Source organism: Passer domesticus, chromosome 1, assembly GCF_036417665.1.
Source record: "Passer domesticus isolate bPasDom1 chromosome 1, bPasDom1.hap1, whole genome shotgun sequence".
NCBI classification, from domain to species: Eukaryota; Metazoa; Chordata; class Aves; order Passeriformes; family Passeridae; genus Passer; species Passer domesticus.
In genome coordinates, this window is record NC_087474.1 from 253616 (window position 1) to 280360 (window position 26745).

Genomic DNA, 26745 nt, shown 5'->3' on the forward strand with positions numbered 1-26745 from the left:
GAACAGTTCTGGAGTCCTGAAACACAGAACAAGAGGGAACCTAGCCTGGTTGTGTTTTTCCACAAGTACAAGAAGCTGGGAACTTAGTCCAGTTTGCGTGGGAGCTCCTCTGCAGGGTGAGGAACCCTGTGCTGGACAAGAAGGTTCAGTGCCAAGTCCCAGAGAAGGGGAGACCACCAGGGACACAAAGGGGTGAAGCAACATGTCACCTGCCATCCTAACTTCAACAGAGAGAGCTGCTGTCAGTGCCAGTCCAGCACCCACACAGGACTGCAGGTGCTGTGATGGAGGAAAGGCTGCAGGGAGCCAGGGCCACCAAGTGCACGCATGCGCGGTCTGTGATTCAGCACACGTGAACCAGCTCAAAGAAAGTGAAACATTCCAAGTGCTAGGAAGAGTAGGAGGATGCAGCAGCACAGACAACCTGCCACATGGAACATTGAGCTGGGCATGGCTGTCCCTCCAAGATGCCTCCTGGCCATGCCTGGCATGTCTCAGTGACCTTGGCTGCACGTTCATGATGCTGTGACTGTGGGGAGGAGCCAGTTCCAAGGAGGCTGCAGAGTCTGAGCTCCTGCCAGAGCAGCTGGAACAAACCCTGTGGCTGCAGATGATGGACACTGAAGCATCAAGGAAGAAATTTTGCTACACTCTGGTTTATATTTTACTTACTCCCTGCAGTTCTGTGTGACATTTCTGTCTGGCCAGAATAACTTTCCTTAGCCTTTAAGTCTGCCTGGTGTTGGAGCCAAGGTTAGTGTCCTTGAGTGATGAAGGACACTGGCCTTTGACCCTCCTATGGTCCACAGACCAAACCTCAGGAAGGGCTCTGGGGCTGGAGGATGGCTCACACCACGAAGGCTATCAAGGCAAGCTGCCATGAGTTTGGGGACAGAGGAGAAAGAGATAGAGAGTGGCTCAAGCAATCCTGAGCCAATCCTGAGCCAATCCTGAGCTCTGCTGGAGCAGGGAGCTCCCTAACTTCCATGGGATCTAGGGACACAGGACAAATCCCAGGGATGTGGGTGAACAAGGTGGCAGGTCTGGGCCGGTATCATGTGCCTGCTGTTTTCAGGTACTTTGCTGGTGGACCTGAACAAGCACCTGTGGTCACCACTGGAATCTGAGAACACAGTGGGAACTGGAAACCTGGTAAACAGCTGTGGGACAAATCCTTCCCACTAGTGTGTAACCACCAGAAGAGCACCGGCAGCGCCACGGGTGCCTGGGAAGGGCAGAACTCAGCTGGAGGTCAGGGCAGGAATTCCTGGTGGAACAGGGCCTGGGGCGGAACAAGGAGCTTGGGAAGGGCTCTGAGTGCAAGAGCACACAGAAACAACAACCAGCACCCCGCTGTCTGCGGGAAGAAGGGAGAGGCCAGAGGAGCACAAGGACGATGGGAAGTGGGCACCGTGAGCCGAGCAGGCAGCGGGACTCGGCTGCCAGGAGGAAATGCCAACGCCTGCTGCCACAGCTCCTGAGCCCCGACGGAACGTGCCGCAGCAGTGAGCACTGCTACGGCTCAGGTGAGCTGCCCTCGGGCCTTCATTTCACTTGCAAACCTTGATTTTCCACCTCTTTCATCTGATGTCTCCCTGAAGGCCGGATGAAGGCCCTTCCAGTGCCCCCCAAGAGCCCGTGCAGGAAGGCAGACCGAGGCCACTGGAGAAGAGCCATCATACTGGGCAGCCCAGAGCACGGGGGATGGCAGCAGCCCCCAAGGCCTGGGGGGCACCCAGCTCCCTCCACCAGCCTGCTGGGTACCTGCATGGGGTACCTGTGTTACCTCCTGCCCGCTGCTGGGAACCAGTTTCCTGGCAGAAAGACAAACTGCCATCCCACAGCAAACACAACACTGACTCACCCACAGCCTGGGGAACTCCCAAAGGCATCCCAGAGGCCCTGAAGAAAGACTGAGAACGGGGCAGCAAAAGTGAGGAAATCAGGTAGAACAACTCTGCGGGTGTTGCAAGCACCCACTGGCCCGAGAAACTCCCACCCCTCCCTGCAGGCAAGGGCCAGGAGCTGCCAGCAGGGAGCAAGGCGGGAGTCAGGGCTAAGTGAGGAGTGGGATTCCCAAACCCACCCAACCTGCTCACTCAGCAATAGGTGTGGGCAAGATACAGAGAGGAGAGCCCAAGGCAGCAGGCAAGAGCTCTCCCTGGGGCTGCTGGTTCTGGGGAACAGCAGGTGCCTGCTCCAGCAGGTGCAGACCCACACCCCTCAAGCTGCTGGGAAGGCCAAAGGGACAGATCTGTGTCCCCAGGGGAGTGCAGGACTCCAGGGCTGGCCCTGGCCTGCTGCTCCAGACTGATGCTGAGCACAGTAGCCAGGGTCAGGGACCTGCTGAGCACACCTAGTGACTCATGAGAGCTGGTGGAAAACCCTGACCAGGGCTGACCTGCTCCTGCAGCTCCCTTTCCCTCCCCACGGATGGAGCAACATCCTCCTGGCACTGCTGCAGAATAAGAGCAAAAACCCCAAACTCCGAAAGGCAGAAGTGGAGCCAGGGCCTTTGGCTGGTTCCCAAGACCATCATGCACTGTGCAAGGAGACTGGGACACATCCACAGCACCACTGTCCCAGGAGAAGGCAATCCTCCAGACAGACGGGTAACAAGGAGTCCCTCCTCTCCCAGTAACCACGCTGCACTGGTCCAAATGACAGACCAGTGCCATGTCCAGAAAAGTTAGTTTGGCTCAGCCAGTAGTGTCAAGCTACTTCCAGAAGAGTTGTGCCCAGAGCAAGAGAAGGGGCAGGGCTGGGTCCTAGCTCCCACCTACCATAAGAAGCCCTTTGTGGGGGACTCCTTGTTCCCATTCCAAGAAAAGTGCCTTCTCAGCTGGCAGCTCCAGAGGACAGCACTGTCCCTGCAGTATGGCCAGACCAGGCCCAGAGCAGTACTGCCAATCCCAGTTCCAGGGGCTCCTCCTGACCCTAAATGCCAACCCTGTTGTTCCAGGGCCTCCTCCTGGCCCCCAAATGCCAGTCCCACTGTTCCAGAGACTCCTCCAGGCAGTACTGGAAGGGAAGGGGATCCTTCTGTCCCAAGTGCATGCCTCACCTGTACACACAGATACCTGAGGCACAAGGCAAAGCTCCTAATTGTGTTTTTTGTCTGGCTTCTCTCCACCTCATCTCCATGTTAAGTCCTGTGCTCCTAAACTCTTCCTTGAGAGCCTTCTTCCTGTTTTCCCTGTGCCAGCTACTCCTCTCTGACTTGCAAAAGCAAATGAGAAACCCTGGTGAGAGCCCCAGGCCCTCAGGTATGACAGATTTCAGCTCAGCTCACAAACACCTTGTCACCCTCCCATTGCTCCTTCCTGGCAGGGCCAGCCTGTCCACCCTCTCCCAGAGCTGCCCCACCATGTACTGCTGGGCCAGGAGCAGGGCACACCAGGACACTGCTCCCCAGCACCCACCTGGCCACGGTGCCCTCCCACGAGGGCAGCCTGAGCACACACCTGAGCGTGTGCCAGCTCCCTGTGCTCTGCCCAGTTCCCTGCCAGAACCACCAGTTATGGGTGAATTCGTTTCCCAAAGCCAGTTGGATTTTCCCTGAGGACAGTGGGGAGCAGCTCCAGAACCTCACTTCCGAGCCCATGCAAGAACAGGCAAACGCTTCACAGCATTTCAGGATCACTCACCATTGCTTCTCTATTTTTAGAGGTGTCCTTAGTAATGGGGGAGAGCCATGCAAACACCAGGGGCAAAGATTGGCACCAAGAGGGGTTGTGGTGGGACCACACAAGAGCCAGAACACAAACTGACTTGGGTCACCCTTGTGGGGCTCAGGTTTGCCGAGGGCAGGGGGCACAGAGCAGGTCCTGGGAGGGGGCACGGGCACCAAGCCACAATCCCTGCGTTACTTCCCTCCACAGCTCTGCTTCCCACCACAGCTCCCTACGTCCCTCCAGCCACGCCAGGAGCACAGCGAGGCACAGAGAGCAAAGGTCTGTCCCCGAGCAGGCAGCCAGAATTCACCTCTACACAGACGTCGTCTGCCAGCCGTGCTGAGAGGTGCTCTGTGGGAAGGAGAGGAGAGGAAAGCAGGGACGCCTCTGAGCAAACGCCTCACAAAGCTCACAACATGCAGTTAGAAAATTCTTCCAGAATTTGTTTCCCTGCAGCCAGTCCTAAAGCCACCCCTTTTGTTCAGTGCTGCCTCTCCTGAAGGAGCTCTTTCATGTCACACCTGTGGATTTCAGGTCTATCTCTGCACTCATTCCTCAGCTAAATCAGTCAAGTGCTGACTTTCCTCCTGTGCCAGGCTCTCTTCCCCCCCAGACGTTTTTGGTACTCCTTCAGGTTCATGCACAGTCACTTGAGTACTGGATTCAGCTGGGGAACCGAGGGGTCTGGCAGCCCCATCCCTCACACAGGGAACACTTTTTAGCTTCACAGTAAACACCCTGCCTGCCTGGCACAGCCAGTGCCAATGACACACGTGTATGGGACTCTTCTCATACTTTGGACGTGGAAGAAAACACTACAGAAGTGTCCAGCTCCCCTGAGAAATGCTGACCTGGGCCATCAGCCTCTTGCTTCCCTTCCAGCACAGGTGGCCTCTTCCCAACCAGGCTCACACTGTACACAATTTGCTAATAAAACCCTCAAATTACCAGAGGCACTCAAATCTGTATGTCCCTCAAATCTGTATGTCCCTGGGACTCTGCCCTCCACCTTGGATGTCTCCCACTGAACTTGTCCCCAGCTTTCTGGACACAAGCAGACAGAACCTGGCTTTGCAGCCTTCCCCAGCAGCCCATCCAGCTGCACACAGACTTTACCTGAACTTGCTGGTGTCCAGGTGACCTGCAGCACCAGGAAGCTGGCACAGGTCTCTGCAAAAACCTGCACTCACCTACTTGCAATCCAGCTTCAGAAGCCCCTGCAATCAGGTAGGCTGCAGATATGGCCAGGTCAGTGCAGGGACAGGCTCCTGTGGTGGGGGCCCAGGAGTCCCCCCAGGGCTAGGAGGCTCTGACACAACCAGAGCTTCAAAGGCAACCCCTTATGGAAAAGCCATCAGCGACACGTGCTGTCCCTCAGCCACAGGCAGATTTCCTGCAGTCCCTGTCACAGATCCTGTGATTCCATATGCCAGAGATGGAATCTGCTGCCTTGAGTGCCCTGGGGAGCAATGGAGCCCAGGACCTCTCCTTTCTCCCTCACCAGTCGCCCAGCCAGCATTTCTGTGGGCACTGGGAATGCAGCAAAGCTTGAATGCAGTGAGGTGGCTGCCTGAAGGATCTCCTCCCCCAGCCCCTCACAATGGAGCCTTCCTGCCTCAGCTCTGCTCCAGGATCACAGAACATCACCATCCTCCCGCAGCAGGACCTTGGCAAACCTTACCAACAGCACAGAGCCCTTCCTCTGGCAGAGGGGAGGGAACCTCCTTCCCTGCTGTGCTCCTTCAGCTCACCACTGAACACACCCCTCCACAGGAACATGCCCTCAGAGCCCCTCAGAAGCCCTCAGCTGCATGTGCATGCTGACCATCAGCTTCCTGAGTCTGGGGGAAGCAGGACCTGAGCAGCTGTGCCCACCCAGCTGGGGCAGCCCCCTGCCACAGCCCCTGTGCTGCCCAAGAGCTCCCCAACCCACTCATGGCTCTGCTGAGTGTCTGCCAAGGCACAACAGTCTGGGCACCACGAGCCACACCCAAAGGTTTAGACATGAAACTTGACCTCAGGGCAAGCATCAAACTGTCACACAATCACAAAATCATGGAGTGCTTTGGGCTGGAAAGGACCTTCAAGTACATCTCAATCCACCCCTGCCATGGGCAGGGACACCTTGCACTGTTCCAGGCTGCTCCAGCCCCAGTGTCCAACCTGGCCTGGGACACTGCCAGGGACAGGGCAGCCACAGCTGCTCTGGGCTGTGGGAGAAGCACCAGGGTGACACGCTCTGCTCTTCCAAGAGCCAGCCCCGAGCAGTGGTACCAGGCTAAGGATGAACTGCTGCCTACTGAGCTGAGGGTGTGGAGAGCACGAGAGCCCTTGGCTCGCCCCGTTCCCATTCCCCACCTGGTTGATGTGGACAGAAGGAATGGAGGCTGCGGACACAGACGAGTGGCTGGGTGAGTTGGGCAGGGACTTGCAGGGGCCGATGGACAGCTGGTGCTTCTTGCGGAGAGCCACCACCTTCTGAGCCACTGCAAAAGGGAGAAAGGGACAGGGTCAGCCTGCAGAAAGCAGTTTACTCCCCCCACAGATTTCTGGAGGGCTTCAGGGAGAGCCAGGCCCTTGCCCTGACTGATGTGCTGCCTGCACTGCTCAGGCTGAGTCCCCAGAGGCCATCTGGCCCCTCGGGCACCACACAGAGCAGCAACTTCCCATGGACACCACAGGAGCCCAGGCTGCTGCAGGAGAGCCCCTGGGAGTCCATCACTTCTCAGCCACCCCTCACGCCAACTCCAGGAGCCAGGTACTGAACTGCCTGGGCAAATGCCACCTCCATGGGTCTGGGCCTTGTGGGTCTCTAAAGGGACACCCTGAGGGTTCTCTGTAGAATCCTTGGTGGATCACTAGGGACCTTTGCATGCTCTTCCTCTGTCCAAACTTGCTGGGTTTCTCTGAAACCCTGCGAGCTGCTCAGGTGCTGGTGCTCACAGTGACACTGGGCAGTGGGGCTGCTCAGGGCAGGGCACACCTCACTGCTTGTACAGCACAGCCCTGTGGGGCAACCAGAGAAACCAGGACAAAGACTGGTGTAAGGGATGGCAGAAATTACCCCAGAACATCTGGCTGATGTTCAGGCCTGGCACACAGGAAGGTGAAGGTCACCTCAAGGTGCCTCATTTCAGGGCTGGGGAGATGTTATCCCTCCAGTGTGGTCTCATGGTTAATTCCTCATTAGCAGTAGTGGTAAGGGATAACTGATGGGCAGAGCCTCTTCCAGGCTCCCTGCCCACAACAGCAGTGGCTGAGGGCTTTTTCTGGACATTTCCTGGCCCCTGGGAGCTGAGCTCACAGTGTGCCCAGCCAGCACTGGGATAGGAGATGTCCCCTGGGCAGGGGATCCAGAGCCTCCCTGGGAGTTCCTGCTGGAGCCTGGGCCTGCAGCCCCATGTTTGAGAGGGATGATGGAGAGCAGCAATGCCACCAGCACCCCAGACACAGGTCCTGGGCCATGCAGCTGCTGGCTGCCCTCTCCAGTGCTCAGGGCAGACGAAAGGCAGGACTATGCACCTGGGATCTGCAGCAGAGCTGAGGCTCAAGAAGTCACCCACAGCACAGCTGCTGTCCCTGCAGGACTGGGCTGGGTCAGTCCTCCTCCTCCTCAGGAACATAGCCAAGGTGACCATGGCTAGGGGCTCCCTGACCTTTCCTTGGTACAGAAACACCATTAAAATGAAGCCCAAGAACTGAGACCCCCCACACTGATGGCTCCTTGCAATCTGTCCTGGCATCTGCTGAATGTGAACCCCAGATTTCTGCAAACAGCAATTGTGAGGGTGACCCTGAGAATGAAGTTCTTTAACCAGACCTCCTTGGAGCCAAGAGGGCAGAAGGCACATTACATGGCAGCCTCCAGTCAGCGGGGCTCTGCCAAGCACCCCTTGGGGCAGGCCTGCCTCAGGGAGTCCTGAGGCTGACCCGACACTGTGGGACACAGCCTGGCCTAGGGCACTGTCCCACCAAGATCCCACCCTCTCACTGCAGGAGTCACTGTCACATCTGTGGACTTGGGAAGGATGGAGCAGCACAATTCCCACAAAGCCAGCAGCACCTCCAGGGGGAATCCTGCCAGGACACAGAAACCAGAAAGGAGGAAGCGATCCCCATTCTCCTGCCACGTGCCCTCCTCACGGTGACCTTCAGCAGCCTGAGTGCCCAGACACAGCCTCAGCCACAAAATCCCCAACACCAGCGTGTGTCAGGCACACACTGCAGTGTGCTCAGACCAGACACAGCACAGCTCAACCACACGCAGCTCCAGGCCACAGAGCAGACATCAAAACCTGCTCTGAAGAACAGGGTCTCTGCTGCTGCTGCCTGAGCTGTGGGGCCACCCAGGTCCTGGAGAATCCCTGGGCAGTTGGTGAAGATGGGGACACCAGTTTTTCTGTCCTGGAGCATCCCCCACACTCTGCAGCACTGTGTGCATGTGTGGGAAGAGCTGTCTGTGAACACCAAGGATGGTCACTCCCTCAAGCTCTCGTTCCAGCACATTGACCTGTTCCCCAGGAAGGTCAGCAGCCACTGGCTGTGACCCGGGACGCTGGCAGGGAAGGGCTCTCTAGAAACAGAGGTGCAGCACACACTCCACCCAGCACAGGCAAGCAGGCAACCTCGGCTCTGAAAGCAGTGCTCCTGCTGTGGGAAGTGGACATCCTTCCCAGCCTGCCCAGGGCAGGTCTGCTGGGATCCGGGTGGTGACTTGTGTGGAAGAAGTCATATAAAGACAAGCCTGATGGAAACTGGATTGCCATGTGGGGCAAGGTCCTCACAGAGTCTGTGACTGCCAGCACTCCACAAGATCCCAAACCAGCTGCACCAGGATCCACCAGATGCCACACCAGCAGCATCATGAGCCACCAGTGCTCACTAGGAAGAACAGCTTACCCACTCCAGCAACACCTCATCCCATCGGCTTCAGGCCATCCCCCTTGTCCTGTCACTAGAGGGAACACACAGCCTCCTTTAGGGTAAGGTCACAGTTAATTTAAGCAGAGTGCAAACCCGCAGGAGATGGTGCAGGCTCCCTGTGCCCCTCAGCATCACTGTGCTGCAGAGCCCTCTCCAAGCCCAGCAGGAACGCTCTCTCACACCGTTCCCAGGAGGAACAGCAGTCCCACCCAGCCGTTCAGGTGCTCCGAGGGCAGCACTAGCTCCTCTGCGCGGCCCTGGGCTGCCTGCACCCTGAGGGGCTGCAGTTACCGTCCTGGAAGACCCTCTCCACGTTCAGGCCGTAGGTGGCGCAGGTCTCGTAGTAGGTGCAGCGCTTCAGGTCATTGGAGAGCTTCCGAGCGCGGGAGTCGTCGATGACGCGGGGGTTGGTGGCACTGATGGCATCTGCGAGCCAAGGGGACAGCGGGCTGAAAGGCGAGCACCCTGTCCCACCCACCCACGGGTCCCACCACGCTTCTGGCCTCCCTGCCTCTCCCTCACAGAGGAACCACCTCCACAGCACTGTCCCACAAACGCCTGTGATCACAAAGTCCCACGTTTGTAGAAAAATGGATGAATCTCTGTAAATGAACCTGACTCAATTTCCCAAACCACCCAGGCACCGACATTTCAGCAAGACAGAGGCAGAACACCTCTGGGAGGTGCGGGGACCAAGGCCAGGCAGCCCCAGCTGCCAAATAAATTTGATTTGTCAGTCTCCAACATTTTAGGGCTCAAGGCCAAGCCCTACATGTTAAAGAATCCAAAGGAGAAATCCTCCTGGTTTAACAAGAAAGTCAACTCTGCTGGGATGTCTCCACAGCCAAGGAATTCCTGGACAGCTCTAAAATACAGGCTCCATTTGTATCCCAGATAGCCACCAAGTGTTTGCCTGTTTTGGAAAAACTTCCTTACCAAGAGGAATCCAACTCCTTAAAGACAAGCCAGAGTGATGGCTGTGAACAAACCTTCTCAGGTAGGGTAGGAGACCTGGGACCTGCACTGTGAGGAAGCCCTCCTCCAGATGGTTGTGAGCCTGTACCAAGGCTAGGACCTCACCTGGTTCTGTGTCTGGAACAACAACAGCCACTACCCTGTCACCTGTCCCACTCCTGTGCCCCACAGTGCATGCTGCTGCTCTGTTCCTGAGCCAAGATCATTCAGTCCTAAAATTCATTCCACAAGCTCTAATTATCTAAAGTTTAACAACTTTGTTCTGCTTTCAATATGGGGGTCTGGAGCAGACCCCCTGTGACTCCCTCCCACTGCTCCTGCCTGTTTTCCTGGCCTCAAAGCTTCTTCCTGGCCAGGAACAGGTCACACAGTGCTCAGAACTGTCCTGTCAGTTCAGTTTTTCCTACATCCATGTCCCACTCCTGCTCTCTACTGTCAGACAGAAAACTCTTCACCCCAGGCTCCCTCCTGCCTGGGCTGGCAGAGCCGGGGGAGGCAGCACCAGGGTGTCATGCCATTTCCAAGAGGAAACTGGCTCCATGGAATGAGGCAGCCCTCTGTGGGGAAGCTGAGATGGTGTGAGCAGGAACTCCCTCCTGCCAGGGCCCCAGCACCGTCCCTGAGCCCCACGCAAGGCTCAGAGAGCAGGATGCCCCTGATGCCCCCCGTGGCCACAGGGCCAGCCCGGCGCCGTGCTCACCCTGCGTGCCCACCAGCACCATCGGCACCTCCGCCGTGTTCCGGTAGCTGCACAGCCGCAGGTAGTAGTTGTAGACGGTCTGGAAGCTGATCTCGTCCTCCAGGCTGAAGACAAACACCACTGCATCAACCCAGGCAGCGAACTGAGGAGACATGGCAGGATTAGAGCGCGGACCAGCAGCCGACAGCCGCGCCCGGGGCAGCCAGCAAGGGCAGCCAGCAAGGGCAGCCAGCAAGGGCAGCCACCTCGGGGCTCAGCCAGCACCGCCTCCCCCAGCCCCTCCACCACGATGGGAGGGAAGGACCACAGGAGGACAGCTCTCCTACCTGGAGTTCAGGGGGGCCCCCTTCATCTCGAATCAGCAGCAAGTAGCTCTGCCCATCCACCACGATCTCCTTCTTAAACCGGCCACCTTGGGAGCAAAGGTGGTCAGTAAGCGGGGTGCAAGCAGGGGACACCCCAAACAAACAGCTGCAGAGCCCCATGGCAGTGGAGGAGGTGCAGGGACTGGGATCACTGCACCACGGAGAGGAGTGACCCCAGCCCATGCCCAGGCACGCAGGGAAGCAGGCCTTACCCTCTGGAGACTCCTCCTGCACGTAGGTGCCGGTCAGGTAGCGGTGCACCAGGGCCGACTTGCCACTGGACAGGTTCCCCACGATGCCCTGGAACAGATGCACATGTCACCCGTGTGCCCAGCACGTGTCCCTGTACACAAGGCCACCCCTGTGAGGTGACAGCAGCAGTGCTGGGCACACTCTGATGAGAGGCAGAGGTGTCCCTGAGAGGACACAGGGCTGGTGTCAGCCAGCCCAGGAGTCGGTGGGAGGCCAGGGGATGGACTGGGCTCAGTCAGGCAGAGAGCAGCTGAGAATGGGGCACGGCCACCTGGACAGAGGGCACTGAGTACTCCTGTCCTCACCTGAGCAGGCACAGCCCTGTCAGAGCCACATCAGCTCTTCCCACAGCCCTTCTGCTCCTCAGAGAACACCTGCCGTCCCAAATCAATTCAGGAGAACAACCTCTTCCCCAGCCCACACATGCTCGGTTTTGGGGTGCTGCAGCTCTGGACAGCAGCTGCCAGCAGAAGGGAAGCAGAGAGCAGCTCCACATGGGTGCAGGCCCAGCTTGTGCTCATGCCTGAGGCACCAGCACCACAGCAGCACTGCGTGCACCTCCCAGCAGAGCTGATGGTGCCACCCACACGGAAACACCCAGCACCAAGTTCCACCAACACAGGAGAAACCCACCGAGCACCGAATGGAACTGGGTGGCAGCACACCTGACTGCAGCACCCTCAGACTGGCTGTGAAATGCAGGTGGGTGACCCAGGATGGGTCAGAGAGCCCAGCTCACCTCGTTGTCAGTGTCCTCCTGACCATTTAATGCTGCTTAATTGTGGGAGCAGGTCTGTACTGGAGGAGCTGGAGCATGAGTCTAAGGAGAACTGGCTGAGGGAGGGGCTCAGCCTGGAGAAAAGAAGGCTCAGGGGGAACCTTCTCATTCCATACCTGACAGGAGGGTGCAGCCAGGTGGGGACTGGGCTCTGCTCTCAAGTAACGAACGACAGGACAAGAGGTAACATCCTCAAATTGCATCAGGGAAGGTTCAGGTTGGATATCAGGTATCCCTTTTCCACAAAAAGGGAAGGGTCGCCTTCAGCTGAAGGTGAACCAAGTTACTATCCCCAGAAGCGTTCAAAAATGTGGAAGTGGCACTTGAGGGTATAGTTTAGTGGTGAACACAGTGGTGGTGCTGGTTGATGGCTGGACTTGATGACCTTAGAGGGCTTTTCCAGCCTTAAAGGTTCTGTTATTCTGTACTGCTGCACTCACATGGCCACACCAGTGCCAGAAGACGTGAGGTAAGGAGTGGCTACGAACACTAAAGCTGCCTCTGCCACCATGGAAGTTTACAGCCAAACTTTTCCAGGCACAGGGATGAGCCTGGCAGGTGAGTCACCACCAGGCAGGTTCTGGGCAGGCACTCAGTGCTGCCCTGGGCCAGGCACATGCTCCCTGTGAAGCAGAGAGGCACCAGCCCCGTGGCCTGTGCGGCACAGACCGTGCTGGCACAGCCCAGGGCACCTGTCTGCCAGCTCCTGGTGCCACTGGCAGCAGCAGGAGCACTGGTCAATGGCTCCCGGGGCCGCTCTCAGCACTGCCCCATGTCCCCCTCAGAGCAGGGACAGCCACACAGGTGACAACGCAGAGAGCGCGGTGGCTGCAGCCCTGCCCGCTCTGCACCTCCAGAGCCTCACTGGGCAGGCTGCACCAACACCCTGCCCATGCCAGGGACAATGGCACAGCCCAGCCTCTGCCCGAGCCCTCCCTGCCACTGCGCTCTGCCCAGGGTAACCTCAGAACCATGGAATCCCACCACAGCTTGTGCTGGAAGGGACCTTCAGAATCACCCCTGCCATGGACAGGGACACCTCCCACTGCCCCAGCTGGCTCCAAGCCCCATCCAGCCTGGCCGTGGACACTTCCAGGGATCATGGGGCAGCTTCTGTGGGCAGCCAGTGCCAGGGCCTCACCACTCTCACAGGGAAGATTGCATTCATTCCATCTAATCTAATACTGCATCTAACCCTGCCCTCTGTCCATGGGAAGCCATTCCCCTTTGTCCTGTCACTCCAGGCTCTTATCCCAAGTCCCTCTCCCGCTTTCCTGGAGCTCCTTCAGGCACTAGAAGGGGCTCTAATGTCTCCAGAACCTTCTCTTCTCCAGGCTGAACACCCCCAGCTCTCCCAGCCTGGCTCCAGAGGAGTTCCAGCCCTCAGAGCATCTCCATGGCCTCTCTGGACCCATTCCAGGGCCATGTCTGTGTTCTGCTGGGCCCCTGACACAGACACAGCACTCCAGAAGGTCTCACAGGAGGAACTCTGGAGAGCCCAGCCCTGGGCAGGCAGCTCAGGCTTCAGTGCCAGGCTGGCCATGGCTGCTCTGCCCACGGAGCGGCTCCCGAGGCTGCCCAGCAGCAAGGGTGCCACACCACGCCAAAGATAAACACTCCATGGCATTCAGCTCTAAAACGTGGACAGAGGCTGCACTTACACTTTGTCTGCACATAGTACAAACCCTGGCCCCCATCTCACCAAAATCCTGCTGCTCTGCCGTGTTCTTGAGCTCACCCAGAGCTTCAAACCAGCCACAGAACTGACAACCCTGAGGAACACAGCCCCTGAGAGGCAGCAAACTGGAGCCAAACAGGGTCTGTAAGCACTGAGGGAGCCTCTGGTCCATGGTTTTTGGGAGAATGTGGGAACGCAGTCAGCACTGTGCTGGCACTGCCCAGTGGCAGGTGCAGGGGACAAGCCCTGCCAGGAGGCACCATCAGTGCCCCTCTGCAAGAACTGCCCAGCCACAGCTTCCTCCTGGCCTCCAGCACTGGGAGGGAGCTTTTGGGGGGAAACTGAGGGAGGGAAAACTGCTGAATGTATTTAAGTACATCAAATTATTCAAAGACCTTGGAGAAAGTATCCTGAATGCCTGGGAACATAATCAGGGAGAGCAGTGAGACCCTCAACTCCTCTGAGAGAGACAGAGGACACACAATTGCTTGAAAATGGGAAGGAAGTGAAGCTTGGCAACATTTCTTGCTGGAGTCAGTGTTGGGCCCCTCATGACAAGAAGGACTTGAGGGGCTGAAGCATGTCCAGGGAACAGAGCTGAGAAGGGGCTCTGCTCCCAGGAGGGGCTGAGGGAGCTGGGAAGGGGCTGAGCCTGGAGAAAAGGGGGCTCAGGGGGGACCTTGTGGCTCTGCACAGCTCCTGCCAGGAGGGGACAGCCGGGGGGGTCGGGCTGTGCTCCAGGGAACAGGGACAAGAGCAGAGGGAACGGCCCCAGGCTGGGCCAGGGCAGGCTCAGGTGGGATATTGGGAACAATTCCCTCCTGGAAAGGGCTGTCCAGATGTGGCACAGCTGCCCAGGGCAGGGGGAGCCCCCATCCCTGCAGGAATTTAAAACCTGTGTGGATGTGGCACTTGGGGACACAGCCAGTGATGGCCTTGGCAGTGCTGGGGAAGCAGCTGAACTCAAAGATCTCCAGAGGCTTTTCCAACCCAAATGATTCTGTCACTCTAAACTAGGACTCCAGGAGGCCTCTGGGCTTTTACAAGAGCTGCTTTGGCCAGATCAAATCCTGGAGCAACAGAGATCCCCAGAGGTCATGCACAAGCTGGGGAAAGGGCTGTGCCACTTGAGGAAGAATTAAAAGCTTTAGGATGGTTTAGCTGGCAGCGTGGCTTTGCAGCCTTGCAGAACCCCAACATCAGGCAGCGACACCAAACAGCTGTGAGAATGATTTTAAAATGCATTTCACAGGTAAACAAGCAAATGAATATTCAAAATTTGGTTTGATTCTCACTTAACTGAAGCTAACAGACACTGGGGCAGGACGGTGCTGGAATGTTTTGCAAGAAGAATTTTGTTCTTTTGTTTCTTGGACTGATATTGAAAAAAGTTAATCTTGCAAAAGCTGAAGGGAGAAGGAACGGAAGGGCACACGCCAGGAGCCTGTAAGGAGAGCTGAGGGCTGGCACAGAGCACAGCAAGGGCAGCGGGAGGAATCGATCACTGAAGCACCTGCAGCTTCAGCTGAGAATCATCAGTCCCTCCCTGGCACAGCCCAGCCCCAGCTCCCCTCTCCTCCTGAGGCTGAAGCCTCTGTGTGTTTCCACCTGGCCACACGAAAATGCAGAGTTTTCTTCAGGATCTGGGGAACAGGGGCATCCCAGGCACAAGCCACAAGTACTCACCACCTTCAGCTCAGGCACCGAGCGACTCAGGGTCCATTCCTGGCTGTTCACAAACGAATCTGCAGACAGAGGCAAGAAATCATCAGGTTACCCTCAGGATCCCAGCAAAGATCCTGCTACGCCCTCCAGGCAGATATATGGTTCTTCCCACCCTTCTACTCCAGAGACACAGAGCTGCACGAGGACCCAGCCCAGCAGCAGCCCCAAACGGGGAGGAGTGGCCAAGCCAAGGGCATCAAACAGGCTGGAGCCCCCCTTCAGCCCTGCAGGAGCACAAAATCCCCTTCAGCACCCCCTGCCCCGAGGCCCAGAGCACAAGGGAGGCACTAGGGAGCAGACTCCCTTCTGGGAGCAGAGCTGCAGCAGCCCCCAGAGCTGAGGGCATGTGCCAGTGCCCCGAGCCCTGCCCTTGGCACACCACAGGCGCTGGAGCTGCCCAGGGTATCAGCCACCCTCCCCGATGAACACACACACGGGGAGTTATTGCACATGGTGGAACTGGCAGCATGCTGCAGGAGGCTTACAGAGGCTGTGGCAGTGCAGCACGGCTTGAGGAAACACGCCCACCCTGCCACAGAGCATCTGCAGGAGCAGCAGGAGCCTGGAGGACACCTCCAGTGCCAGAGGCAGCCAGCAGCCCCTCCTGACAAACCTCAGCCCCTCACTCACCTTGCTGAGGCCAGACCTTCCACCCAACACCAGCTCCAGGGCAGGACCACAGGAGCAGCACCTCCTGCATGTCTACCACATACAAACAGAAAGGATTTTTGGAGACCAGAAATCTGTCTGGTCCAGGAGCTCTGCACCTTCAGGAGCCTCTAATAAACCTGCCAAATCGGTGGCCACAGGCTACTGCAGGAATGGGAATCTCAGGTGACTCAGAAGGGAAGCAGCAAATCCAGCAGACCCCAAAGCAGGCAGCAATCAAACACTGGGCACTGCCACTGCTCCAGTGCCACCCGAGGCCACAGGGAGGGGGGCTCCAGGTCTGCCCCAGCAGCCCCAGCACCACAACCACAACTCCTAGTGCCTGCTCCAGCAGTACCCAAACCACCCTCCCAGAGAACAATTCCCAATTCCCAATCTCCCATCCATCCCTGCCCTGTGGCACTGGGAGCCATTCCCTGAGTCCTGTCCCTCCATCCTTGTCCCCAGTCCCTCTGCAGCTCTCCTGGAGCCCCTTTAGGGCACTGGCAGGGGCTCTGAGCTCTGCCTGGAGCCTTCCCCTCTCCAGGTGAGCAGCCCCAGCTCTCCCAGCCTGGCTCCAGGGCAGAGGGGCTCCAGCCCAGCCCTGGCAGCATCTACCTTGTGCTGGGGGCAGCACTGTGCCCCACAGCCCTGCCAGAGCCCACCAGTGCCTGCCCTCACCCCAGCTCCTGTTCCAGCCCTCGCACCTCCCTAGGGAAGCCTGGACACACATCCTCCACCTGCAGGCTAAAGCTTCACCTCACTCTCCCCTCGCTGGGCAGCCACAGCCATGGGGAAGAGCCCACTCCGGCTCCCACTGCCAGAGGGCTGGCCAAGCTGCTCAGAGAGCACGAGGCAACAAACCTGGCACTGTGCCCTCGTCCCTGTTTTGTGCAGCCACCAGCACCCACAACATCCATCCCTCGTGCTCAGGAAAGGTGTGAACATGGTGCTCCTACCTGGAGTTTTACCTTCCTTGGCTGACTTAGGAACACTCCTTTTCCAGGAGTTACAGACAAATACTCCCCAAGCCTGCTGCAGGAACACTGGGTTATTTATAGCCTTCCTGAGGAATCATTTCTCTGCGGTGTCTTTCACCTGCCCTTTCCTTTTTTAGGCAGAGGTAATGTTTTTATTAGAACAATTCATCAATCAGGAGGAAAATGATACATTTTTGAGCCCTTTCCAAAAGGTAACAGCACACCTGTATTTCCAACTGCATCACTGGGTCTAAAAAAAGCTGTCACCTCCACTTGGGACTTCTGCCCTGCTCAGCCTCCTTGGCAGGTAATGTGACAGACAAAGCACCATGCAGGCCTTCTGTCCCCAGCACTCCCTGAAGGGAGCAGGCAGCACACACTCGTGCTGTTTCACTACACACAGCAGGTTTTTGGCAGGTTCTGACTGGAGCACAAGGCACACACACTCGCTGACTGGCCTTGGAAGGAGGAGAGGCAGGGAGAGCCCGGGAGAGGGCTGGCTGGGCTCTCTCTGGATCTGCTCAAGGATGACCAGGACAAGCTGCCCAACAGCTGCCAGCTGCCTCCTGCACCAACCATCCCAACAGATCCTTGCTTGGTTCTTAACCCAGGTTCAAGAGTTTGCAACACTTTGATATTTTACTTGCTGAGAAGGTTTAACTTAACACAAATAAAAACCAACAACACAAGGCCACCAGGACTGTACTCAGCCCCACAACACACCCTGCTCCTCACTCTGTTAGCCCACCCTAGCTGATCACCAGGCACGCCTGTCTGCCTGCTCCAGCACTGCCAGGCCTGAAGGCCAGCCCAGGCCACCCACGGCTCCTGGTGACCCTGGCGCGTGTGGCACTGACAGCCCAGGGGTGCCCAGCCCTCGGGCACTGCTCCCCACCGAGACCCCACGGTGTCCTGGGTGAAGCTGTGACCATGTGGGAACAAACACACAGCGAGCCCCCAGCAGCCTGAGGCACCACCCAAATCCTGGCAGGGAGGTGAGCAGAGCACCCTCCCTGCAGCTCCTGGGCCCCTGTGCCAGCTCATCCAGCAGGAGACACTCCCGGGACTGATCACCTCTGGGCACTGGGGCTCGTGTACCATCAGGGAGCCACCCTTTACTGCACAGCCTCAGTGCTGGACTGGCTGCATCACCTGCAATTGCAGATGAAAATACACCTGGTCACTCTTCTGCATCTTGTCTTTGTTATTAAATCACACAGAGGGGACCAGGCTGTCCGTGCTGCAGTTCAGCACCTTCCCCAGGTGCACCTGACCTCCAAAACCAAAGCAGTGGGCTCAGGGAACCACTGTCATACCAAGAGCTTCAGCACAGCCCAACAGCATCCTTGGCTCCACAACACAACTCTACAAGAGGAGATCAGTCCAGGCTGGCCTGGGAAAAGGAAATTTAGGACAATTCTGTTACTCTCCAGAAGCTTCTGTTGATGGAGGTTTCCTGGCACAGGCAGCTCTGCTACAGAAAGTGGAAATCTGGGAGATGGGGCGGGCAGAGTCCCTGCCATCCAGAAGAGCAGACAGGGACATAAAGGAGGCACTCTGTATCTGATGTCCCTTGGTCAGCTGGTCACCCTGGACACCTTCAGGACCTACAGACCAGACCCCAGCTGTGGACAGCAGTGGTGTGCACCGAGGGCAGGACCAGCACCCTCCACCACAGAGCTTGGACACCGTGGCTCCCTGTGCCCTGACGAGCTTGGAGGGAGTTCAGCCACACACCCACAGCTCCCAGCCCCACATGCCACAGGGAGACTGGCAGGAAAAGGGGCTGGCTGGCCAAACTCAACTGCTCAGCCCAGCTGCTGGCTCCACGGGATGATGCACAGCAGGTTCATCTACCCAGTGCTCCAGGAGCGCCAGTGCCAGACACATCTGTCTCCCCACACAGCAACTAATAATTAACCTACCATTATCCAAGCCATGGTGGAACTCCCTTGGACACTGCAACCCTGGACACTAAACCCAGCCTTGAAACCAGGTCAGAGGCTGTGCAAACACAGCAGAGGCCACACAAACCGAGGCCCCTTGTGGCCACCACTGCGGCCACACAAACGGACCCGCCTGACCACACACAGATCAAAGGGAGGCACAGCCACCCTTCCTGGGCACTGCCACCCCTCCCAGGCCAGGCTGATAAAGCCTCTACCCCGGCAATGCTGCAGGAGGGGGATTTCTGCAGGTCAAGGACCAGCACAGGCATAGCCAGCGCTCCAGCCACGGGTACCCACTGCAGGACATGACCTTGGCAAGGACTCTCTCAGCAGAGCTTCAAACACTCTGCAGCAACAAAAGGAGACGATGCTGTGTCTCTCTGGGAAAGGGCACACTTAGGAACTGCCACCCTTGCTTCGTCAGTGTGCACGGGGGGCAGCAGCTGGTGTCACTGTGCTCTGAGGTCAGTGCAGGTTCTGGAAGATCCAGCAACCTCTCGGCACCTGCTGCTCTCCAGCACCCATCCAAACACTGCCAAAGACCCAGACCAAACCCTGCTGTGATGGTGGGACAGGGTCTGCTGGAAGGGAAAACCCAGGAGAGAGTGACAGGTAACTCAACCTCCCATCACACACTCTGTGGGGACCTACCTCAGCAGCAAAAACCTGTTCCCAATGTGCCTGACCTCATCTCCAGCTGTGCAGCCCCACGAGTGCTGGCAGGTGAACACTGAAGGCACAGGGCTCCCTCTCCCTAAGGCTGCCTGTGACTGCAGTCAGACACCTCTGCACCCACTGCACACCCTCATCTTAGAACTGAGTCCTCCAGAGTATTGTCCCAACAGCTCCCTCCCTGACACCTCCAGATCTCCCAAGTTTTTCCAAAGTGCAGACACCAGACTGGCCTCAGCATCCGATGCATCTCTAACCCCACCATGACATCTCTGCCTCTCACCAACACTCCCAGCTCAACCAAGGCAAGTACCAACACGAGGTGATATTTATCATGACCTACCCAACTCACTATGCAAACTTCACCCAATCCATGAGAAAACAGCCTGCCTTCTCTCAGAAGCTTTCCCTCGCATGCCCTGCACGAGAGTAAAGGGAGGTACCTTAAAGGCATCTCTCTGGGAGAGGGGACACAGCTGTGATCACAGAATCACGGAATATCCCGAGCTGGAAGAGACCCACAAGGATCATTAAGTCTCATCCCTGGCCCTGCAGAGGCACCCCAACAATCCCACCCTGGCCTGAGAGCACTGTCCAAATGCAGCCTTGGGGCCATGACCATTCCCTCGGGAGCCTCTTCAGTGCCCAATCACCCTCTGGGGGAAGAACTCTTTCCTGATATCCAACCTAAACCTCCCTGACACAGCTCCATGCTGTTCCCTCAGATGAGGAATGCCTCTTGAGCCATCAGAGATGCTGTACCCATCACACAGTCCCTTCATGCACAGGGACAACTCCAATTCCAAAACAGTCCAGTCTTCCCAAGGCCATACCTATTAGAGAGCCTCTCTGGAATGGCACCAGCCAACACCTGGGTACCTAGAAATGCTCTGAACCACTGACCACGAGCACCTGGGTCAGTCCAAGCTGGCCAGACTCTGTGTTGACTTTGCTCTCTAGTCCCAAGGGCTGTTGCCCTCCATCGCCCATTACACAAGGATCAGCTCTTTATGTCTTTTTTGGGTAGCAAGCCCTGAAATCCCCCATCACCTCTCTGTGTGCTCAATCCCGGCCGAACCCCCCCAGGGCTGGGAGCAGCACTTGGAGCGAGCCCCTGGCTCTTGTGGGTCTATCTGGATGCAGATCGTGGTGCAGGGTGGGTATCACAGCGTGCCATAAACAACCACTCCAGGTTCTGGAAACACAGAGAGCGCTGGCTTGGCTCTGTGCCGGGACTCCTACATCCAGCTTTTCCAAGTGCTGATAACCGCAGCTGCAGCTGCACCCCCCAGGAGGGCAAGTTGGGGCTGCACCAGCAGCTTTCCCAGGGCAAGGTGGGCAGCGCCCACAAACACCATCAAAGTCTGTGGGACATCAAGCAGGTGTTTGGAACACCACGGGCCTGCAAGACTGGAACAGGAATGGGGCAGAGACCTCCTGAGCAGCCCCGTGGCAGCAGCACTAAGGCTGAGCCCCCTGGCCTGGCTCAGAGACCCACAGCTCCCAGCAGAGGAAGCCACGGACCAACGTTCTGAGCAGAGGGACAACAGGGAGATGGGGCACAAGAGAGGACAAGCAGCAGCTACTTCACTGCGCAGACTTCACCACTGCCTTTTCACAGACCACCATCCCCAGGAGGACACAGGGCTGGTGGGTACAGGGACTGTGCAGGTACCAGGCAGCTAACGAATTGTGTTCTCAGTGTGACTGAACCCCGTGTGAGCTCTGCAGTGCCAGGGGCTCCTGCCAGGAGCCACAGTGCTGGCAGCAGCCTGGAGAGGTCAATCCCTGAGCCTGTGCCTCCAGCACAAGCCACAGTGGCAAACATTAATCCCTGTAACGAGCAGTAGTCCTGCATGAGCTGGCTGGTCACTGCTGCAGGGACCCCAAGCTGCCCACACCAGTCTGCACAGAAACCTCAGCAGGGTCTCCCGAAGATGGATCCAAAGGGAGCTCCTACCTGTCTCATGGAGGAGCCAGGTGAGAGGCAAGGACGCCAACCAAGCGCTCAACCTCGGCTGCTTCTCTGGGAATGCGGCCGCCAGGCTGGCTGCTGCTGGCGCAGCTCCCACTGGAAGCGGCAAGCAGGAACAGGCCCCCGCTGCAGGGGCAGGGCCCGGCCCTCCCTGCCCGCATACACCCACATTCCCCAGCCATGAGCGCAGCCTCCCCTCTCCTGGGAACCTCCCGCCACCCAGCCGGCAGCGGCGCACGGCCCGGGCTGCCCTGCCAGCCCCGGAACCCCCGGAGCGCAGCGGCATCCCGGCCCTTGGCACACGGGCAGCCCCGCATCCACCAGAGCCTCCAGAACCTTCCCTGCAGCACAGCGAGCCCGAGGGACACACGGCGCTGGAGGATGGAGCCCCCTGAGCTCCCTGGGCAGCTGCAGAGCTGCTCCTGTGCTGATCTCCGTGGGCCAGCACTCCTGGGGAACGTCCAGGCATGATGCTGCCCTGGAGAGCCCCTGCTCAGCAGAACCAGGTCCCACGGGAGCAGTGGGTTCCCTGGAGCGCCTGCCAGCCCCGAGACATCCCTCTGGCAGGCACACAAGCCGAGCAGAGAGCGGCCTGCACAGCACCCAGCTGCAGAGCAGCGCAGCGGCACGCAGCGAGGCCCCGGGAGCGGGTGCAGGGCCTGGCCCAGCCCCCAGCTCCATGCGTTCCATGCCTTAAAAAGCTGTGGATGCTGCTGTCCCTCCCGGCCCTGCCAGGCCACAGGGCTGGCCTGCAGCTCCTTCCACAGGGCCCGGGAGGGGACAGGCCACAGAGGCACAGCCAGCACAGCCCCAGCTGAGCCCCACAAAGCCCCGGCGCCAGAGAACTCGCCACCAGCATCAGAGAGTCGAACACCCGAGAGCTGCTCCCCTTGAATGCCCAGCCCCGTGGGGACCTGTCCCTGTCCCATCACCGGTGATGCCATTCCTGCTCTCCGCAGGCTGCCCCATACCCGGTGAGGGTCCCTGTGCTCCCCAACACATGGTCTCCACTCAGCCCCAGTGCAGGACCTTGGCAGGGGTGGCTGGGGCTGAGCATCCCCCAGATGAGGCCTGGCACCAGGGAGCCGCTCACAAGACGGGGGTACAGGCACATTTCTGGGCTCCCCAACCCCCTGTGCTGCTCCATGCTCTGCTCTGGCAACCTCCCAAACAGTCCCACTTGCCTGGGAGCCCAACAGCACTTCTCTCCCCATTCCAGCTATGTTGTGGGGCAAGGGCAGGATGGCTCAGCCCACCCTGCCCTTGCTGGGACACCACCAGGGCAGGGAGGACATGCTTGACTCCCAGGTGTGTGGCCAGCAAGGGAACCAGACGCCGGAGCACATCCTCCCAAGCAGGCACAGCACGGCTGCTCCAGCAGCACTGACGATGGCAGTGCCCAGGGCACCGGAGGGTGACGTGACCCTGTGAGCGCTCACTTTGCTGCAGCGCAAGCCCTGCAGAGCACCGGGACAGAACCAGGTGCCAGCGCACAGCCCAGAGCCTCAGCTGGGACAGGCCACAGCCACGCATCCCTGCAGGCCCGTGGGCACAGGGGGCCCGTGCCAGCCCAGCACCGCTCCTGTGCTTACTCACCCAGCGCCCGCAGAGGACCCCCACCCATGAGGACAGGCTCAACGCTGCCGTGGGGATCCTTGGGGCACACGCTGCCAGTGCTGCCACGCTCTCGCCTTCGGAAGCGGCTCGTGAGGAGTTTCCAGAGTCCCCCCGTCTGCACGGGGTCGGTGTGCAGCCGGCCCCCGACCCTGCTCAGCTCCGGGTACAGCAGGTCGCGCTTGCTGGGGCAGGTGTGCAGGGAGCTGGCATCACCCTCGCTCTTGGTGCGGAGGCGCGCGGGGCGCAGGAGCCCCCCGGACTCCGAGCGCCGCAGCTCGTGGCCCCGGCGCAGGCGGAAACTGAAGCTTTTCCGCAGGGAGCTGAAGTTCTTCCTGGGGCTGGAGCCGCTCCAGCCGCTGCCCCCGAAGAGGTTCCAGCGGCGGCTGCCCCACAGGGAGCCCCCCCGGAGGAAGCCGGGGCTCTCGGAGGGGTGCGGCGGCCGGGCGGCGGGCAGGAAGGTCATGCTGCTGGGGCGCGGGCGCTGCGCCTCGTCGGGGCCGTCGCCCTCGGCCTCGGGGCCGTGCCTGCGGGGCGAGCGCAGCCGGAGCAGCTCCAGGAGGCCGCCGCGGGCGCGGGCGGGGGGCGGCGGCGGCAGCAGCGCCCCGGGCAGCCCGTTGCCCGCCGCGCAGAAGCTCTTGGGCCGCCGGCGCTGCTGCTGCGCGGCGCCGAGCGCGGCCTGGACGGCGGGGACGCCCTGCAAGTCCAGCGACTCGCAGACGCTGACGGCGCGGCGGGGGCTCGGCCGCGGGGCGCCCCGGCCCGGCCCGGCCCAGCGCCAGCCTTCGGCCATGGTCAGCGGCGGGGCTGCCCCATGGCCCCACGCCCGCCGCTCTCCGCCGCCGGCGCGGGGCTCCCACGACGCGCCCGCATGTCCGGGCCGCGCTCGGCGCCGCCAGCGCGGGGCTGGGCCGGCCCGCCCCGGAACGGGCCGGGGCCGCCATGGGGATGGGGCGGGGGCCGGGGCCGCCCCGCCCGCCGCGCCCTCCGCGGGCACCGACGGCACCGAGTCCGGGCGACGGGCAGCGGCGGCGGCGGCGCCGTCCCGGGCGCGCGGGGCTGCGGCCCCGGGGCAGAGCACCGGCGGTCCCTGTCACTGCTCGGCCGCGCTCAGCGCCCGCGGCGGAGCCCGCACCAGGCAGCGGCCCCGCTGCCCGGCCGCCCGGGCCCCGCCGTGGCGCTCACCGGGACCAGAACTGGTTCGGACCCCGTCGGAGCGGCGCCGAGAGCCGGGACCAGAACCTGCCCGGGCCCCGCCGGGGCGTTCACCGGGACCAGAACCGGCCCGGCCCCTGCCAGGTACGGACGGCGGGGCAGGGCCGGCAGCGGGGCCCCGGTGCGGCGCGGGGCCGGCCGTGTCCGCCAGGGGGCGCTGCGCCCCCGCTGGCCGCTGCTGCCCGGGACACCGGCATGACACCGGCAGCGACACCGGCACCACACCGGCAGTGACACCGGCACCACACCGGCACCACACCGGCAGTGACACCGGCACGACACCGGCAGCGACAGCGGCACCACACCGGCAGCGACACCGGCACCACACCGGCAGTGACACCGGCACCACACCGGCAGTGACACCGGCACGACACCGGCAGGGACACCGCACGACACCGGCACTACACCGGCAGTGACACCGGCACCACACCGGCAGTGACACCGGCACCACACCGGCAGTGACACCGGCACCACACCGGCAGGGACACCGGCACGACACCGGCAGCGACACCGGCAGCGACACCGGGACCGCGGCGGGACCGGCCCCGGGAACGGCACCGGCATCCCGCTGCCGGCAAACACGCACCCTGCGGCGGCCCCGGCTCGGCCCGCCCCTTGCGGCATCCCCCCGCTGCCCGCCCCGGCCGCAGTCCCGCCGCACGTTCCTCAGCCCGGCCCGCAGCTGCCCCTCTCCTGCCAGCACCCCCGGCCCCGGCCCTGCACCAGATCCAGCTGCCTTCTGCCTTCTCACCTTTCCCAAACCCGTGACGGGGCAGCAAACGCCCAGCAGCTGCGTGATGCTGCCCTGTGCTCGGGGACACGTGAAAACCGTCAGTGTGGACCCCAGGGACCCCCGGAGCACCCACACCCTGGAGCACTGACCCCCAGGAGCACTGACTTCCAGAGCTCCCCCGAGCCCAAAGCAGAGGGCACCAGGTGAAGTGTGACCACCTCAGCCAGAGCTTCACTCCTGTCTCGTTCCAGGGCGGTCATTCCTCTGACCAAAGCCACCATCACTAAGCACTGACCCTCCTCCTTGGCCACTGGAGTCCTGACTGTGGTACCTCCTCCACCTCTTCCCCAGCACCCCCCATTCTGCCTGCAGTCCCTGTCTCCACCATCACCCCAGGGCACTCCTCCTCCTCCCCACTTCCCTTCCTCCTCCTTTTTCCTCCACACCTTTTCCCTCTCCCTAGCTTTCCTCCTTCACATTACAGGTATGATCTGTGCTCCCTCTGGGGAGGAAAAAAAAGATACCTGACTCCCCCTTAAACTATTTTTACCTTACTGAAAGCCCTGTCTGCTGAGCCAGCCCAGGTCTTCTCCTGCTTCTCCAGGCCTCTCCAGGGAACACCGTAACATCAAGCACCTCCCTTTCCCCCTCCTTATACAGGAGACTTTGACTCCACTGCCTTGACACTTCCAAACTCCCACCACCTTCTCAGACTGTGCCTTCTCTTTGACCTCTCATCCTCCTCCACAGCAGGCCTCATCCTTCTCCAGTTTTCTGGATGCACCCAGGCCTTGGACACAGCCAAACCCCACCTAGAGCTCTTCCCCTCCCTCCTGCACAGCCAGCGCCTCGGCCAAGCCCCTTCCTTCTCCCTCCTCTCCCAAACCCACAGATCCCACCATCCACCTCCCCTCCCATCCCTGTCAGTACCACAGATCCCATCACAGCATGCAGGAGCAGAGGTCCCACCCAGAGCCTCCCCTGGGAATTCACGTCCCGCTCTTCCCGCAGGTGCCAGCCCCAGCCCTCTGCCGGCAGCTCCCCTCCCGGTACCCGCTGGCAAACACACAGAGCCGGAGCTCAGAGCCGCCTCTCCCCACGCCAGCCCATGCCCCGTGGGCAGACAGTGGGCACATCCCACTGCCCTCCCTCCCAGGACAACGGGCACCTGTGCCCGGGACTGAGCAGAAGGCGCCTGCCAGCCCGCCAGAGCCGCGGCTCTGCCATCTGTGCCAAGGTCACGGGAACACGCGAACTGCCAGACTGGATCCGACCCGCGTGCACGGCATCTGCCAGCCCGTCTCCCGAGCAGCCGCACTGCAGCGACAGCGAGGGATTCTGCAGGAAGCAATTACAAGGGAATGCCTTCCAAAGTCCTCAGCACCAGACAGGGCTGGCTGCGGGGACCAGGCTGTCAGAGCCGACCTGTCAGGGCCACCTCAGGCACAGGTACCTGGCCCTGGGCAGGCAACCACGTCAGGACCCTCACAAGCTCCTGTCCACCGTGCCTGGCACAGCTCTGTGCTCCCAGGCACGGAAAGTTCTTCCTGTGGGGAGACTGGACCGTCTATATCCATCTCTTTCCAAACCCTGGGTTTAGCACATACTGCAACAGCACCAGATGGTTCCCCTTCCACATGAGTCTCAGCTTTTTAAAATATTCTGGCAGGTTCTGGCTGTGAGGTGTCGCTGAATCACAAACTGTCTGCTGGGGAGATTATGCACCTTGTGCTGCCTGCTGAGGCAGGACTGGACATGCTGGGTCCCCCTGACAGGGTCTGTCTGACCCATCCCTAGGAGCTCCACAAGACCCCTCCAGCACCATGACCTCCTCAAGCCCCCTCCCACCTGTGACCTCCTTCCTCCTCCAGCTCTTCCTCCTCCTTTGA

The 26745-nt window shown here is 60.0% G+C and overlaps 1 protein-coding gene across 4 annotated transcripts in view; it reads right to left on the bottom strand.

The window, feature by feature from the left end:
* Positions 1-26745, bottom strand: part of AGAP3 (ArfGAP with GTPase domain, ankyrin repeat and PH domain 3) — a 108052-nt gene that overhangs the window by 53010 nt on the left and 28297 nt on the right. For 3 of the 4 annotated variants that reach the window (XM_064408002.1, XM_064408056.1, XM_064408119.1), the window contains 6 exons: positions 15032-15090; positions 10850-10937; positions 10599-10684; positions 10273-10414; positions 8889-9023; positions 6033-6160 (listed from right to left, as the gene is read on the bottom strand). In XM_064408002.1, the coding sequence (XP_064264072.1) occupies positions 6033-6160; positions 8889-9023; positions 10273-10414; positions 10599-10684; positions 10850-10937; positions 15032-15090 (638 nt within the window). Of the gene's footprint in view, positions 1-6032; positions 6161-8888; positions 9024-10272; positions 10415-10598; positions 10685-10849; positions 10938-15031; positions 15091-22890; positions 23717-26745 lie in introns of those variants that run through there. The other variant, XM_064407942.1, reaches the window with a different exon arrangement.